The 16737-nt window shown below is 43.0% G+C and overlaps 1 protein-coding gene across 2 annotated transcripts in view; it reads left to right on the top strand.

Annotated features, from left to right (window-relative positions):
• Nucleotides 1-7899: 7899 nt before the first annotated feature.
• The window catches only part of Rbbp8 (RB binding protein 8, endonuclease), a 64067-nt gene continuing 55229 nt past the window's right edge, over nt 7900-16737 (top strand). The window contains exons 1-2 of one of the 2 annotated variants that reach the window (XM_055625751.1): nt 7900-8214; nt 12221-12427. In XM_055625751.1, the coding sequence (XP_055481726.1) occupies nt 12319-12427 (109 nt within the window). In that variant the 5' untranslated portion in view covers nt 7900-8214; nt 12221-12318. Of the gene's footprint in view, nt 8215-8451; nt 8753-12220; nt 12428-16737 lie in introns of those variants that run through there. The other variant, XM_055625752.1, reaches the window with a different exon arrangement.

The following is a 16737-nucleotide window of genomic DNA, read 5'->3' as shown; positions in this document are numbered from 1 at the left end:
CATGATTCCCAAAATAAATGAACCTTTTCAGTTTTATAGTCTTAGTGATTGTTTTTTTGTTTTGTTTTGTTTTTCTGGCATCTCTTTGGCAGCTAAGTCCAGAGGTTCTCCTCTAAGGAGCAGTATTAGAAAGGAGGATAAAGGGATAACTACTAAAATTCTTGGGCTTCATAAACCTATAAAATAGTCATAGAGATGAAATTTTGCCTAAATGACTACTACATTATGCACAGATGTTCAGAAAGAACTGTCTGTCCCTGCTATGACACATAATTTTGAAAAGAATAGACTAATAACACCATTACAACATCTACAGCTAGGAATAAACCGTTTGAGAACCTTCCTTATTCAGCATACAGAGTTAGTTCCTGAACTGAGAAGATCATATACCCAATAAAACTTGCCCATTACTAACATGAAATGAAGCTCAGTGAATGATCTTTAAAAACAGATAAAGGCACTGGTAAGATAATTCAGTTAGTAAGGGTGCCTGCTGCCAACACTGACCACCTGAGTTTGAGCCCCAAGACTCACACGGTAGAAGGAAAGAACGAACGCCTGCAAGTTGTCTTCTGCTTCCCACTTGCAATGCTGTGCCCCCAAGCCCAGTAGAAGAAACAAATAAATGCAAAAACTACGTAACAAGTGGCTAAGGAGATAGCTTGGTCCATAATGTATCTCCTATCCAAGCATGAGGACATAAATTCAAATCCCAGCACCCCCAAACCCCCAATAGGTGGAGACAAGTGGATACCCAGGGTTTACTACCCAGCCAGCATAACTCAATCAGTAAGTTCCAGGTCTAGGGAGAGGCCATGTCTCAAAAAATAAGATGGAGGCCAGGCTTGACTGGAAATCCCAGCACTTGTGAGGCAGAGGCCAGCGGAGCTCTATGAGTCTGAAGCCAGTGTGATCTACAAAGCAAATGCCAGGCAGCCAACTAATGAGGCTCTGTCTCAACAAACCGACCGTCCAACTGACTGGCTGACTGACTGACCAACTAAGAGGAAGTGCAGTTGAGGAAAATACCTGATATTGACCTGGTCTCCACACACATATGCACTTAGGCATGCATGCCCATATGCACACATTCACATGTTCACACTAACAGGTATAGATAACACACATGCAGCCACAAAACACACACCAAAATAAAACAAGTTAGATTACATTAAAATAAAAACAGGGTTTCTCTGTGTAGCCCTGGCTGTCCTGGAACTCACTCTGGAGACCAGAATGGCCTCGAACTCACAGAGATCCACCTGCTTTTGCCTCCCGAGTGCTGGGATCAAAGGCGTGCACCACCACACCCGGCTGGCTACTAGAAAATGTTAATTTACGTCTGTGGTACTATGAGAGAGCACAATGCTAAGACTCTCTGACAAGAACTAGGGTAACAGACGACTGAAGAAAGCATCCTCTGGTATGCAGACGCTGACAACATTGCTGGAAAAGCTTTATTGGAAAGGTTTAAAATAGAATATCATTAGTGTGCTGATAAAGGTGAGTATTAAGATATGGAAAGAAGACAGGAAGAAGGGTGAAAAGACTCAGCACTGCCCAAGCTGAGTCTCAATGGATCAGTAGAAATGGGAGAAAAGGATTGGATAAACCAAGCCAAAAAAAAAAAAAAAAAAAGAAAGAAAGAAAAAAGAAAAGAAAAGAATAAAAGTTCTTCCTTGTCCATAGAGGAGAAGGTAGAGTGAAGAGGACTACAGATGAGGCCAGAGGACTGCCATGTGCTTCAGGCCAGCCCGGGATTCCAGAGCAGCCTGAACTACAGGGTAAGGCTGTGCACCCTTACAGAGAGAGACAGACAGGCAAAGAGACACTGCTTAGCTTTAATTGTCTTATTTAATCTAAACGATCTTTTCAGTTGAAAATGAAAATACTGTACAGAAAAGCTTGAAAAATACATCGAAGGCTTGGAAGATAGCAAAGGAAAGGGAAGGAGCTGAACAAAGGCTATTTTAAGGATTTCCCAATGCCTTCCACAAGGTTTAGAAGCATGTAATTTTAGTGTCATTAGTCTAATCTGACACGTGATTTTTCCCTTCACATCACTCAGTTAACTAGCTGTGGGAGTTAAGCATACTTTGTAAAATCAAGAAGTTTATTTTTAAAATGGTGAGAGTTCTATGATTTAGAAAGCTACACGAGGCCTACATTCTAAAAATCCTGTAGTTGTAGAGCAGGATAAAATGACTGAATACACACAGCACAGAATTTATCATTTTAACCATTTTATCACAAGAGCTTTAAAACTGACCATTCTAATAGGGGCATCTAATGGGTTGAAGGCATACTGGGACATTGCTTTTACAGCCCTAACTGGGCGGCTCTGAGTATGGAGTGCTAGGGACCCAAACTTTTGACTGAAGTAGCCTTATTCTGCCATGACAGTATGGTATGCAAGTACAGATACTCCTTGTCTTAGAATAGGGCCATGTTCCCACAAACCCAAGAAGAATTAGTTGGGCTGGAGAGATGGCTCAGAGGTTAAGAGCACTGGCTGTTCTTCCAAAGGTCCTGAGTTCAATTCCCAGCAACTACATGGTAGCTCATAGCTATCTATGATGAGATCTGGTGCCCTCTTCTGGTTGTAGGCATACATGCAGGCAGAATACTGTGCAAATAGTAAATAAACAAATAAATCTTAAAAAATATTTTAAGTCAAAACACATTAAACAGGGCTGGGAATATAGCTTAACAGTAGAACACTTGTCAAGAATGAACAAGGCTACTCTCACACACTCACCAGAATAAAAAATCAACAACAAGAAAAATTAACATCTGGGTTTAGACACACAGTACCTGGGCATTTTGTATCCTCTATGACCAAGTAACTGTCTTGGGCTGCAGCTCCCTCTGGGGATGCCCAGAACTGCAGCAGAATCCTGTAGCATTATCACTAGCCTAGGAAAAGATCAAAAGTCATATTTCTAAAGTTTGGTTTCTACTGAGCATATACCACTTTCACACCAGCATGAGAGGAAAAAATATATATAAATATACAAAATTTCTAGACTTTAAGTTATGGGAAAAAAAGCAGTATTATCAAGAGTTCAAAGTAACTGCTTCTCTGTTAAGTGCTTTCTCAAGAAATATTTGGAACTTCATAATTTATTCCCATAGCAGTTCTTGGGATTCTTTCTTGAGGCAAATATCTAGGATTATTATCACCGTTTCCACAATTAAAGGGGACATTATCGAATCTCATAAAAAGAATGGATGTGGTGGCACAGTCTTGTAATCCTAGTACTTGGGAGGTGAAAGCCAGATGACCGAGAGTTCATGGTCTTCTTCCACTGCACAGGCCAGTCTGCGACACAGTGAGCTACAGACCTGAGTTAAATAGCAAGCCTGCCTCAAAGAACAAATGGGGAAAAAAGGAAAAACAAAAAGGAAAGACAATCAACGTTTTGCTATGTTCTTTGTTTTGAGACAAGGTCTCATGTAGGCAAGGCCTGGAACTTCAGGTGTAGCTGAAGCTGATCTTGGACTCCTGACCCTCCTCCTGAATGCTAGGACTTCAAACCTGTGTCACCATCACACCTAAGATTTGTCAATGCATCCAAAAGTTTCCACATACAAAAAAATTGGGAATTGATCAAGGGATGCCCAGTTAATTCATCAGCCAGGGTCTCACATAGGTTTGGGGAGATTAAAAGTGAACGAGGAAATCAGTATGGTGGCACTCACACCTTTGATCCCAGCACTCTGGGAGGCAGAGGCGGGTGGATCTCTGGGAGTCCGAGCCCACCTTGGTGTAGATGTGAGTGCCCGAACAGCCAGGTCTGCATAATGGAACTCTCTCTTTAAAAAAAAACCCAAACAGCAAAAAGTAAAAAAGGAGCTAGAGAGATTGGGTTAGCAGTTCAGGGTACGTCCTGCTCTTACAGAGGACCTGGGTTTGGTTCTCAGCACACACACCCAGTGGCTCACAACTACCTGTTCTGACCTCCAGGGACACCTGGCATACACATGGTGTACTCAATATGCATACAGACGCTCATACGTACACGTTTTAAAAAGTGAACAAGTCACAGTCATTGACCTGAGTAAACTCACAAGTCTAAAGATGGAAAAACTACATAGTTAGAGCTGTGTATAAAAAAGGTGTAAGACAGGAGGAACGCGGCACCAGGATAAAAGAAAAAGGTGACTGGTAAGGAGGAAAGGGGTTTGGTGAGAAATCCAGGAGGAGACAACAGCGGGGTCTGGGAACACCTACAACAGAAGCTGCTGAGGCTGTGAACAGAAATGCAAAAGGGCTTTCGTGAAAGAGTAACAGGAAGGCCCTGGAGGGAGTTAAGCAGCAAGGTGACGCTATCAGATTTAAATTCACAGCTGCTGTGCAAAAGTGGCCTGGAAGTGAGCACATTCTAAAAGGGAACAAGGTAATTTAAATGTACCTTTTTTTTCTAGGTTTTTTTAACTTAAATTTAGCTATGTAGACCCTGTTGGCCTGGAACCCAGTGATCTGCCTGTCTCTGCCTCTTGAGTGCTGGGATTAAAGGCAGGTACCCCCATGCTCAGTTTGTACTTGAATTTTAAAATATTTACTTTTGTTTTTGAAAATTATGCCCTTAATTCTATTCTTCAATTATTTAAAATTACTTTTAAATGTGTCACAATTTCTCTTAGCTCAGAAATACTAATAGTTAGCTTTTATTGAGCATATATTATATGTTTGAGCACTATCTTCACTGGCTTTCACCCTTAGGCCCTATGAAGTTTGCACTGCTATACTCATTTTACAGGCAGGGAAAATGTGACAGAAGTCACTCAGTCAGGTAGTGAGAATAGATTGAAACTCAGCTCTGTCTCCAAACTCTGTATCTAATAATTAGACTACGCATCTTAAAAAAGAAAGTTAGCAATAAGATAGATGGTAAATATATGCACCAATTGTAAAAAGATGCTCAATTTTTCCTAAATGTCGAAGAAGAGATAGGTGATTGGGTAGATGGAGAGTAAAGCTGTAGTAGTTTAGGTAAGAGATCATAGTAGTGCATGCCTGAATCCACTATAACATTGGTGGAGGTAATGTATAAACTGATGACATGACCCCTCCATGGTATGGTCAAGGGAAGGTTTCTATTGCAGATATGAGAGAGAAAGAGAACAGCCCCAGGCATCCTGTGAGTCCAGAGAACATAGACAAAGCACAGTCAGCAGACTGGACATGGCCAGAGCTGTTTGCGACAAAGGGAAAAATATTAGGAAATAGAGAACAGAGAGAACATATCGAGAGAAGCAGGAACAGGGAGGGGGGTATGCTAACATGGCTTTGAAATTACCAGGTTGCTTGTGGCACTGAGGGAGCCTGGAGGCCAGCGTGAGCTTTCACGTGCTCATCGCACCACAGGTAGCCGTCCAGCCAGATGGAAGAGAAATGACTCCTTTTGGTGGAGTGGAAGCAGCTTCACCAGTTTCCGAGGAATGCTGCCAGAAATCCTCCTGTAGTCCAGGCTCAGCTCATTTCTGGGTATTTGGACTGGCTTTTGGAGTCTGCTGGAGTCTCATTTGGATCAGACAGGTAGAAGTGTCAGGAATCCAAGGATAACCTTAGCTACATACCAAGTGTGAGGCCAGCCTATGTTTCACGAGACCTGTCTCAGCAACAAACAAAAATAAGAGATCATGGTAGTTTATGGGTTTAAGAGATGATTTCATGGGAGTTGGTGTGGGATTTGATAGGATGTGTAAGGGACATGTGTTCATGGGTTCTGATTTATATAAATGGATTACACACAGAGAAAGGTGTTTTGGTTTGGATTTGGCTAAGGTGGGGTCTGGGTGTGTAGTCTAGGCCAGTGTTAAACTCACAGCAGTCATCCTAGCTCAACCTCCTAGACTCCCAAGGGTTGGGATTATAGGTGTGTAACATAATAATCCTAGCTTCAAAATTAGTTTTTAAAAAGGTTTTTTTTTTTTTTGTATTTATGTGTACTTGTGTGAATTAATGGCCATGCAGGTGCCCTCGGAATTCTGCAGGTGTCAGAACACCTGGAACTAATACTGCAGCCAATTGTGAACTGCCTAATGTGTGTGCCGAGACCAGAACCTGGGTCCTCTCTGAAAGCACTAAGTGTTCTCCGAACAACTGAGCCCTCAAATAGCTTTCTTCACGGAACTATTCTGTTCTTAAATATTCTATTACATGCCAAACAGATCATAGGCTCTTCTCATCTATACCCAAATTTTCTACTTCTGTTAGAATATACACGTTTCACTCTGACAATTAGGAACTACTTGTTGTGCTAAGAGAGCGTAATAGGACTCGGTATATAACTTTGTGGTAGAGTGTTTGCTGGAGGAAAAATAAAATCCATTTTTCATTTTTTGATTAAGTCTTATAAAATGGGGAAGAGGCTAGAGAGCTGACTCAGCAATTAAGAGCACTGGCTGCTTTTGCAGAGGACTAGGTTCTGTTCCCAGCGCCCACATGGCAGCTGGCTCCTGACCATCTATAGCGCCAGTTCCAGGGGATCCCTTCTGGCCTCTGCACATACCAGGCATACATGTAGTACACATACATACATGTAGGCAAACACTCATACACATAAAGTAAGATCTTTAAAAAACAAACAAACTGGGAAGTTACTGTAACAGTAAAGAACATTTAGGCCCTTAAAGGCTACAAGGATATGGCAGTGGTAAGATGCTACACTTATGTAGCATCTTATGTGCTATTCCACATCTTATGTGCAATTCCAAAGAGTGGCTAAAGATCTGAGAGTGCCTGGCCTCAGACCAGTCAGTCTTACTGCTGCTTTTGCCTTTTCAGTGCTGGGATTACAGGCATGAGTCACCATGTCCATCACTACTCAACTTTTAAAATCTGTATTATCCCCAGGTCTTCTAGGACACAGATGGACCACAGAAAACTAGGGGACTTTTTTTTTTTTTTTTTTTTTTTTTTTTTGTTTTATTGGTTTTGGTTTTTCGAGACAGTGTTTTTCTGTGTAGCCTAGTCTGGCCTTGAACTAACAAAGATCCTCCCGCCTCTGCCTCCTGAGTGCTGGGATTAAAGGCGTAACCACCACCGCGGGCATAGTGGACTGGTTTAACATGAGACTGTGATTCTATCCATTCGCTTCCTTTGTAAGACTCTGTTGTTATATTCAAATTGTTCTTTCTCCTGATTGACTCTTAATCTTAAAACAAGCTGCAGGAAAATTCTCATTTAAAAAAAAATTACCGAAGGGGTAGAAATGTGGCTCAGTTGGCAGAGTGCTTACCTAGCATGTACAAAGTCCTGAGTTAGATACCCAGCACTGCTTAAAAATAAAATAAACTGACTTGGCGTGGGGGCTGCGACATTCCTGTAATTATTACAGTGTAAGAGCAGCACTCAGAAAACGGAAACGGAGAATCACAAGTCCAAGATCCTGCAGAGTGAGCTTGAAGCCCGCCCCGGGTACTCAATGACCTGCTAACCAATAATTATTCTAGACCCTTCTAATCTCTTACTCCGCACTTAACTTCAGCAGAACCGTTTTGAAAGGCGGCGATGCCACCCAGTCCTCTCAGGTCCCATCTCTAAACTGGAGGCAACAGCAGGCTGAAAACCAAGAGCCCGTCCATTCCCACATCCTTCCATCCTCACTCTCCGTGAGGCACAGCTCAGGCTTGCCAGGAAAAGTGCTCGCGTCAGAGAACAGTCGAGGCTGACTTTCGCCCAACCCGAGGGCTCCGGGTCAAGTTCCCGGCAGGCGGACTATTTTCCAGGGAACCCCAGGAACGCGGCCGGGGTGCGCCGGGCTCTGCGGACCCCTCGGGAAGCCAGTTTCTGACGCACGCTCCCCCCGACCAGCGCGTCCCGCCGCCGCCCAGGCTGCCGGGGGAAGGGGGCGTGGTCCTGGGAACTCCCGCGTGACGTCACGTGACGCCGCAGGCCTCCCGGGCCGGGCGGGGCCGCCTGCCCTCCGGCCTTCCTCCGGGAGGCTCCGGCCGTCCCCGCCGTGGGCTCGGCCGCCCGGAGAGCGAAAGGAGGGTCGGAGCGAGCGGCGGGGTCGTCCGGACCCGGCGGACATCGCTCTCTCTCCTCTGGGGTCCCGAGGGCTCTCCGGAGAGGCTCGGGAGCTGTGAGGGAAAAGGACGCCGCTTCCTCCTGCCCGGCCCGCGGGGTCGGAGCGACCACTTCCGGCCGGGAGCCGCGCTTCCGCGGAGGTTCTGGGGACGGAGACGCGGGAGGCGCCCGCCGAGGTAGGCTGGGCCCCGGCCGCTTCGGAGGACGCGGGCCGCGCTTGTGCTTCCAGCGCTCCACGGGCTTCGGCGCTCGGATCGCGCGCCGGACGGCGCCGAGCCCGCCCCGCGCATGCGCCGAGCGCGCAGCGCGCGCTTTTCGCGTCGCCCTTTGGAGCGTCTTCCGTGTGACCCGGGGGGCGCTGGGACGCTGAGAGCCTCTCGGAAGAGGCTGGTGGAGACGGAGACAGGCGTGGATGAGGGCCGCGGCGAGTCTGCCTTTGGCGTGTGAGAGGGACGCTGGGTGTCCGGTGCTGTCCCTTGTGGGCGGTGACAGCCCGGCCTTCCCGAGCATCTTCAGCGGGGAGGTTAGCGATGCCGAGGATACGCGGAAAGAGATCGTCACCAGCCTCTGTGTCCACAGACACCCGGGGACGAGATGAGTGCTGTGAGAGGGAAGGGCTCAGGGCGTAGCGAATAACGGTTCAGAGCAAAAAGATCGGCTGCAACGCGCTGGCCGTGCACAGTGCACGGAAAGGAACCGAAACGTGCGAACTTGGTATTGATGGTGTTTTTAATGTAGTTTTTTTTTTTTTTTTTAAGCGCTTGAGCAGCCGTGGTGGTGCACGCAGGATCTCTTGAGTTCGAGGCCAGCCTGGTCCACGTAGTGAGCTCAGGGTCAGCCAGGGTTAAATAAGACCCTGTTTCAAAACAGCAAAAGCATTGGATTATTTTTAACTACTTCGCCATTGAAGCATTTCCTAAAGGATACTTTGTTCACACTACTAGTTTTAACTTTAATCTCTCTCTCCCTCTCTCTTTTTTTTCTCTCTCTCTTTGTCCTTTTTCGAGGGTTTCTCTGTGTAGCCCTGGCTGTCCTGGAACTTACTCTGTAGACCAGGCTGGCCTCAAACTCAGGAGCTCCACCTGCCTCTGCCTCTGCTTCCCTGAGCGCTGGATTCAAGGCGTGCGCCATTACTGCCTGGTTCTTTTCTTGGGGGGGCGGGGGGGCTCGGGTGATTTTTTGTTTGTTTGTTTGTTTGTTTTGTTTTTCAAGACAAGGTTTCTCAGTGTGGCACCAGCTGTCCCAGAACTTTCTCTGGGTAACCAGGCTGGGTCCAAACTAAGAGACTGATCTGCCTCTGCCTCCTGAATGTTCTACCACCACATACTTTCTTTTTTTTTTTTTTCTTGCTACAGAGAAGTAGAGTTTGGGGCTCAACTAGCCCCGAAACAACTGTGTCCTAGCTGTATTACCTTGGGCAGGTCACTTAATTTGTTATAACCCCACTCTAAACTGAAGATAATAATTGTATCTCTAGGATTCTGACAATTCACTAAAAATGACTAATCCATATGCTGAATAATCCATTTGCTGTTATACATAATTAAGTGCAGTTTCTTTTATGTCTCAGTAGTTACACACAGGCTTGTGAATCAAAACAGTATTAAAGCTTCTCATCTCACTTTCAAGAAATTATATAAAATGAATGTTCATGAGGGAAAGATGAACATTTTTAATTTCCTCATATACACATTCATCATTCAACTTAGTAATTGTCAAAGTAAGCTGTTATTTCATCTCCACCCACACCCATGTTCAAGGCAGTTCCAGAGAACGTTAGTTCATCATATATTCCCGTAACAAAGCATTTCAGTGGCAAAAGAAAAATGGGGCTAGAGACGTACCCCATTGGTTCTCACCCAGCATGCCTGAAGCCCTGGATCCTTTTCCCAGTACCATAAGAAGTCAAGATTTTAGAAAAGTTAAGTGGTCACATCACTATTGCATCTAAGAATTAACAATAACCTAGTGTAACCAAGAAAATGAATAAAATTATGTTCAATTTTTACTGATTCTTCTTGGAAAGCCTAACTGTAATTTTTTTTAATACTTCATAAGTGTGTGTGTGTGATTTCTGTAGTGTTAGAAGAGGGTGTCAGAGTCCCTAGAACTGGAGTTGCAGAAGGCTGTGAGCATCTATGTGGGTGTGAGAGCTTGACATTGGTCCTCTGAAAAAGCAGCCAGTGCTCTTAAACACTGAGTCATTTCTCTAGTTCTCTGGAAGTTGTTTCAGAGGTTATGCATCCTAGGCTGGTCTCCAACTCTCTCTGTAGCTAGAAGGTGGTCTTGAACTCCTGGTCCTCCTGCCTCTGCCTAAGTGCTAGGATAATAGGCTTTCACTGCTGTGCTCAGGGTATGGGTTCTGGGGATGGAACCCAGCACCTTGTGCTTTACCAACTGAGCCACATCGGCACTATGTGTCCTGCTTCTCTGTCCCTCCCTTCTCTTTGCCTCCTCCCGTCATTTTTGTGTAGCCTAGCTTGACCTGGAGCTTGGAGCAGTTGCTGAGGTATGAGTCACCGTGCCCAACCTGTTACTCTTGTAATGGGAGGCAGTTAATGGTTTCAGTTCAGAACACATTTAAAATATTTATTAAACCACTTGAGATTCTTAATAGACTGTTACTTCTTTTTAGGGGCTACATAAGTTTTAAAGTTAATGATTAATTGTTACTATGAGAGAGTCACAGTACCTTTACCCTAATAGCTTTATGTCTCTGAATAGAAAGTGTGTTCTTAGAGCTTTGCTGTGTGTATCTTACTGACTTGTTCTTAGAAATATCCATGGCCCTCCCATGGTTAACGTCAGCCACCCGCCTGGTTTTACATGTATCTATGTGAAAGGTTGTGAAATCAGGAAGGTTTCAGAACATTTTCTAGTGTCTGGTTCAGTACAGTGTTGTGTTTCACATCACTCCAGAAGTTAAAGCAATAAAAGTTTTTTCAGTGCTAGGGATTGAACCCAAGACCTTGTAGTTCCTCAGCAAGCGCTCCTTTTCTAAGCTACATTTTCATTCCTTGCATACTTACCATTACTACGTTTATTTATGTACCATGTGGGTGAACATATGTGCAGTACACATGCAGTTGTGTGTAGCCAATACCACAGTACATATGTGGAAGCCAGTTCTTCCCCTCCTTCCCTTTCCAGGGATCGAGCTCAAGTTGTCAGGCCTAGTGGTGCTTTCACATCTTGCAGCCCCTTCTTTCCTCCCTCCCTCCCTTCCTTCTTTTCTTAAGAAAGGGTCTTGTTATATAGCTCAGGCTAACCTTGAACTTGGGATCCTCCTACCTCTACCTCTGGAGTGCTGGAAATATAAGCATGTGCCAGCACAGCTGGCCAGTAAATTTTACAAGAGTAGATGAATATTGACTGTGGGTGATTATAAACCTTTCAATATTATTAGAGTTTTTTTAAGTTTAACATAATTTAGGTAATTACTCCTTTGGTAGAAGGACTGGAAATTTATCCCATATGAAGGCCAAATAACTGAAATAATAGTTTTTTCAATGTTTTGTTTTGTTGGTTTTGTTTGTTGTTGGCTTTTGAGACAGGATTTCTCTGTGTATACCTTTGGCTGTTCTAGAACTCACTCTGTAGACCAGGCTGGCCTCGAACTCAGAGCACCACCTGTTTTTCCTTCCTAGTGCTGGGATTAAAGGTGGGCAGCACTACCACCTGGATTTTGTTTGTTTATGGTTGTTTTTCTTTTTTGAAGATTTATTTATTATTCATACACCATTCTGCCTGCACAGCAGATCTTACTATAGATGGTTATGAGCCACCATGTGGTTGCTGGGGATTGAACAGTGGGTGTTCTTAACTTCTGAGCCATCTCTCCAGCTCTTGTTTTTTTGTTTTGACACAGGATCTCACTATGTGGCTCTGCCTCTTCCTGGAACTCACTACGTAGACCAGGCTGGTTTTGAACTCAAAAATCTGCCTCTCTCCACCTCCCAAGTACTGAGTCAAAAGGAGTGTAGCACTATGCCCTGCTGTCACCATTATCTTCTTTCCACACTTTTTCCCAGCTTCTGTCAAATTCTCTGGATGATTGCTTATAAATAGACATGGAAACCTTGAACATAGCTGGACTTCTGCTTTCATTCTGATTTCAGATTGATTATATAAAGGTGAATGAAAAAAAAAAAAAAAGACTTACATCACAATCTGTCATTTCAGGTATTTCAACAACCCAAAGACAACTTCACACCTATGTAAGGAAACAAGGGTCGGGAAATATCAATCAGCAAATAGAAGTGTGAAGCCTGGAAAGCAAGATGAGCATTTCGGGAAGCAGTTGTGGAAGCCCTAATTCTACAGATGTATCCAATGACTTCAAGGAACTCTGGACAAAGCTAAAAGAGTATCATGATAAGGAAGTACAAGGTACAGAATTTGCTGAAGTGCTTGAGACTATAATAGTAGAAACTAGCTTTAATTATTTTATGTATTTTTAGTTAGAAATAACATTATTTAGGGGCAAATGTCCCACCTTTATAAAGCGCATTCGCTCTTGTAATGCTTTATGATTTCTTTTATTGATGAATTGTTACCTTGTATCTGCAACTACAACAGAATATAGGTTATTATTTTTATTTTTAAATTTGTGTGTGTGAGCCTGCATGAATATATATGTACAATATGTGTTCAGAGGCCAAAGAGGATATCAGATCCCACAGAACTAAGAGTTGTAGGCAGTGAACCACCATGTGTGTGCTAGGAACTGAACCTTGGTCCTCTGTAAGAACAATAAATGCTCTTCACTGCCGAGTCATCTCTCCAGACTCTAGAACATAGTTCTTATACAACTTGTCCTTAGTCATTTGTGGAATATACTTTTGAGACGGTAAAAACAAAAAACAAACAAACAAAAAAAAAACAGTAGAATTTATTGACTGAAGACTTAGAATTGAGTTATAATTTCCTCTTCCTTCTGGCTTTGTGATCTTAGCTGTTCTCTTTTATCTTTTTTTTTATATTCCGACTGCTATTTGCAGGATTACCTAGAGATACACAAGTACTGTTTCAGTAATCTGACAAACATTTCAGGAGCTTTTTGCTACTGAAAACTCATACAGAAGTGAATAGCAATTTACTTCAAAGTTCCTGTAGGCTGTCAGAGATAGTCATGTACACAGTTGTGTACAGGCTGTGAAATAAGAGCTAAAAAGATGTATATGAAGGGCAGTGAATGTACAGAAGATTAAGTAATTGTATTTAGAATGAATACATACCTTAGGGACTGGGAATGTCGCTCTGTTGATGGAATGCTTTCCCGGCTTGAGAGCCTTGAGTTTAAGCCCCACATAAAACATGTGGCACTTCCTGGAGTTCCAGCTCCTGGGAAGGGGAGGCAGGAGGATCAGAAGTTTATGGATTTTTCTCAGATCTTTAACATGCGATATAGATTTTCCTCAAAAGTGAGAAATCTTTTCTCTTGCAAACTTGATCTTTGCAGTGATGCTGAGGAAGGAAGGCCCCCCATATGTTGAGTGAGTGTCCTCCTAGTGAGTCACACTCCCAGCCTGTGGGTCTCTTTCTAGACAGAAGTCTTTATTTTTATCTCCTTTTTAATTTTTTATCTTATTTTTTAGTATATTTATATATATAGATATAGATACATAGATATGAGTGCTCTATCTGCATGTACATCTGCCTGCCAGAAGAGGGCATCACATTCCGGTATACATGGTTGTGAAAGTGGTTGCTGGGAACTGAACTCCAGACTTCCCTGGAAGAGCAGACAGTGCTCTTAACCACTGAGCCATCTCTCCAGCCCTACGGATATCTCCTGATTGCCTACCACAACCATGTGTTCATATTACAGTGCGCCACGGTTTTGACACACTGCAGTGCGTTAAAATATGATCTACCTGAATCAGATCTCACGTTAACTGTGGGGTGTATCGACTCTTCCCATGGGAAATTTAGTTTCTTGTAAAATGTTATGATAATATCCCCAGTAGAGTCTGAACTATGAACTTCAAAGTAACCTTGCAAGTTCCAGTGTACGTAGAGATAGTTAATCACAAAATGTGTTTTGCTGTATGACAGAATTTTAATGCAGTGCATTATGTTTGGGAAGATAAAGAAAGAACCAGTGTGTGTTTGTGATTTTCTCTCAGACCAGGTATTAGAGGTGGGTACATCTAGGCAGTACAGGTAGAAGGATGAGAAAGATTTTCCCCCAAAATTATAAACAGTTGGATAGATTTCTAAGTAGAAATGTGATGGGAGTCTGTTGGGTAAGATATAGTGCTAGAAAAGCAGATAGGTTCAGATTAGCAGTGTGTACATTCTGAGGAGATTCCCACAAGCTTTTATCTTTAGGATTAGGGTTTTGTTGTTTTTTTGTTTTGTTTTTGTTTTTTTGGTGGTGGGGGCATTCAAGACAGGCTTTCTCTGTATAGCCCTGACTGTCTTGAAACTCACTCTGTAGACCAGATGAGCCTCTACCTCCCAAGTGGTGGGTAAAGGCATGGACCAACATGTCCAATTTGGATTAGCTCTTGAATGCCAATTCATTGATTGTGAGTGGATTGTTCAAATAGTGCCACATTGAGAAAGAGGCATGAGATACCGTGATGAAGTCTGTAAGTTACAGATTTAACTACAAGTGTCCAAGAGCTATCTGCTTTCTCTGATTTGAGCAGAGATGGTAACAGTAGCTGATCTTTGCTACTTTGTGGCTTCTCCTCCATCCCCTCCCCTTCACTCTAGTTTTATCCCCCATCACTAGATAGAAGAGAAAGAAGGATAGAGGGACAAGAGGGAGATTCTTGAATCTAATTTTTCTTGTTTCTTCTTTGAGCACAATTGCTAACAAACCGCAACCAACATCCCCTGAATGAACCACAGCCACCCACCCCACCTTTCGGGGCTATAATATTTATATCCCTCTGAAAAGTTCCCAGAATTCCAAAAGTCACACAATCACAGAAACTATCACTAGATGGAAAAACCATACTTCTTCTAGAGCACGAGGCAAATCATAGCTGCTATGGGCAGTCCATATTCCACATCTGGATTAAAACAAAAACATTCTTGTAATATTTCTGTGTTTTTAAAGAAACCAAAAATCCAGAATTCTTCCTACAGTAACTATACAGTAATTTAACATACTACTTCAGATGCCACATGTGTGTACAAGATGAAGATACCTACCTTTGATTGTATTTCATAACTGAATGTGATGGAGTGTTCGGAAGAGTGTCTGGCACACAGAATGCAATGTATGTTAGGTAGCACTATCACTCTGAAGCAGAGCCATATTTGTAAATGTCTGCTGCAGACACCTGACAGTGGGATACTGGAAAAAAACTTTTATCAAAAGTCGCATACCTAATTAATAAATAAAAATAAAGTCGCATACCTTTATCATTCACCCATCCATGTATTTGTTTGTTTGTTTGTTTGTTTATTTGGGATGTGTGCCGTGGTGCTCTTGTGGAGGTAGAAGACAGCTTTCAGAGTGAGCTCTCCTCTTCACCATGTTGGTCCAGGGGTTAAACTCAAATAGTTTGTCAGACTTAGCTGTAGGCTGAATGATGTAGATGGCCCCTATTCTTTCATTATTTTCCTTCCTCCTTTTCTTCCCTCCTTCCTTTCTTTTTTTTATTTTTTTGTTTTTTGTTTTTCAAGACAGGATTTCTGTGTAGCCTTGGCTGTCTTGACACTAGCTCTGTAGACCAGGATGGCCCCTAACTCAGAGATCCACCTGCCTCTGCCTCCCGAGTGTTGGGAGCACCACACCACCAGGCTCCTATTCTTTTCTTAAAATCATGTTCTAGGCCTGGTCGAAATTCTCTATGTAACCCAGGCTGACCATGAACATGAAATATTTGGGGGTTTCTGTAATTTTTTTCAGGAAGATTTTATAATTTTCAGTGTATGAGTCCTTTGCCTCCTAAGCATTTTATTTCCATGTTATATCAAATAAAATTATTTCTTTATAAAAATTTTGAGATCATGTATGATGATGTATCCTCAGCTTGACCTGATCCTCATGCCTCTATTTCCCAAGGGCTGTCTAAGGTCAATTTGTATTTCTTTGTTGATAATTTACCTGTGTACCCTGTTAATGATTTTCTGAGGTTATTGGTTTTTATGGAGGAGGCCGGGCAGTTAAAGCAGGTGTCACTTAGCCTCAAGTTGATCTTGACCTTGCTGTGCAGCTGAGGGTAAACTTGAACTCCTGCTCCTCCTGCCTCCGCCTCCTTCAGCGCTGGTATTACTGGTACACAGCCATGCCCTGCAGTTGTTAGCCACTCCGTCTGGGAGAGGCTTACATAGAAAGCACACAGAGGACAGCTCTGGGCGATGGTTCTCTCTCCCCCGTGTGACTCCAAGGGATTGAGCTCTGGTCATTGGTCTTGACAGCATGCACCTGTACTTATTAACCGGTCTTGCCAGTCTAATCCTTGCTCTTTATAATTGCAAGTGTTTCATTATTAACGCTAGAAAGTTGACTTACACAAAGTTTAAGTTTTATTTTTTTCTTAATTTAACAGGGAAATATATTTTGACAAGTTTCTTTTCAATGTTCTGTAAACAGGATCTTCAGGAGACCTTTATTTTATTATGAAATACCATTAAAAATAAGCAATATATTTCTTGAGAGCAAAACTATATATTCATTATTAAATCAGACAAATCTACCTAGTAGGTGGCTCACCCTTGTTGCAGAGTGGATAATT

The sequence above is a fragment of the Psammomys obesus genome, unplaced genomic scaffold (assembly GCF_907164565.1).
Source record: "Psammomys obesus unplaced genomic scaffold, mPsaObe1.curated_primary_1811, whole genome shotgun sequence".
NCBI classification, from domain to species: domain Eukaryota; kingdom Metazoa; phylum Chordata; class Mammalia; order Rodentia; family Muridae; genus Psammomys; species Psammomys obesus.
This window is presented reverse-complemented; position numbering and strand designations above follow the sequence as displayed.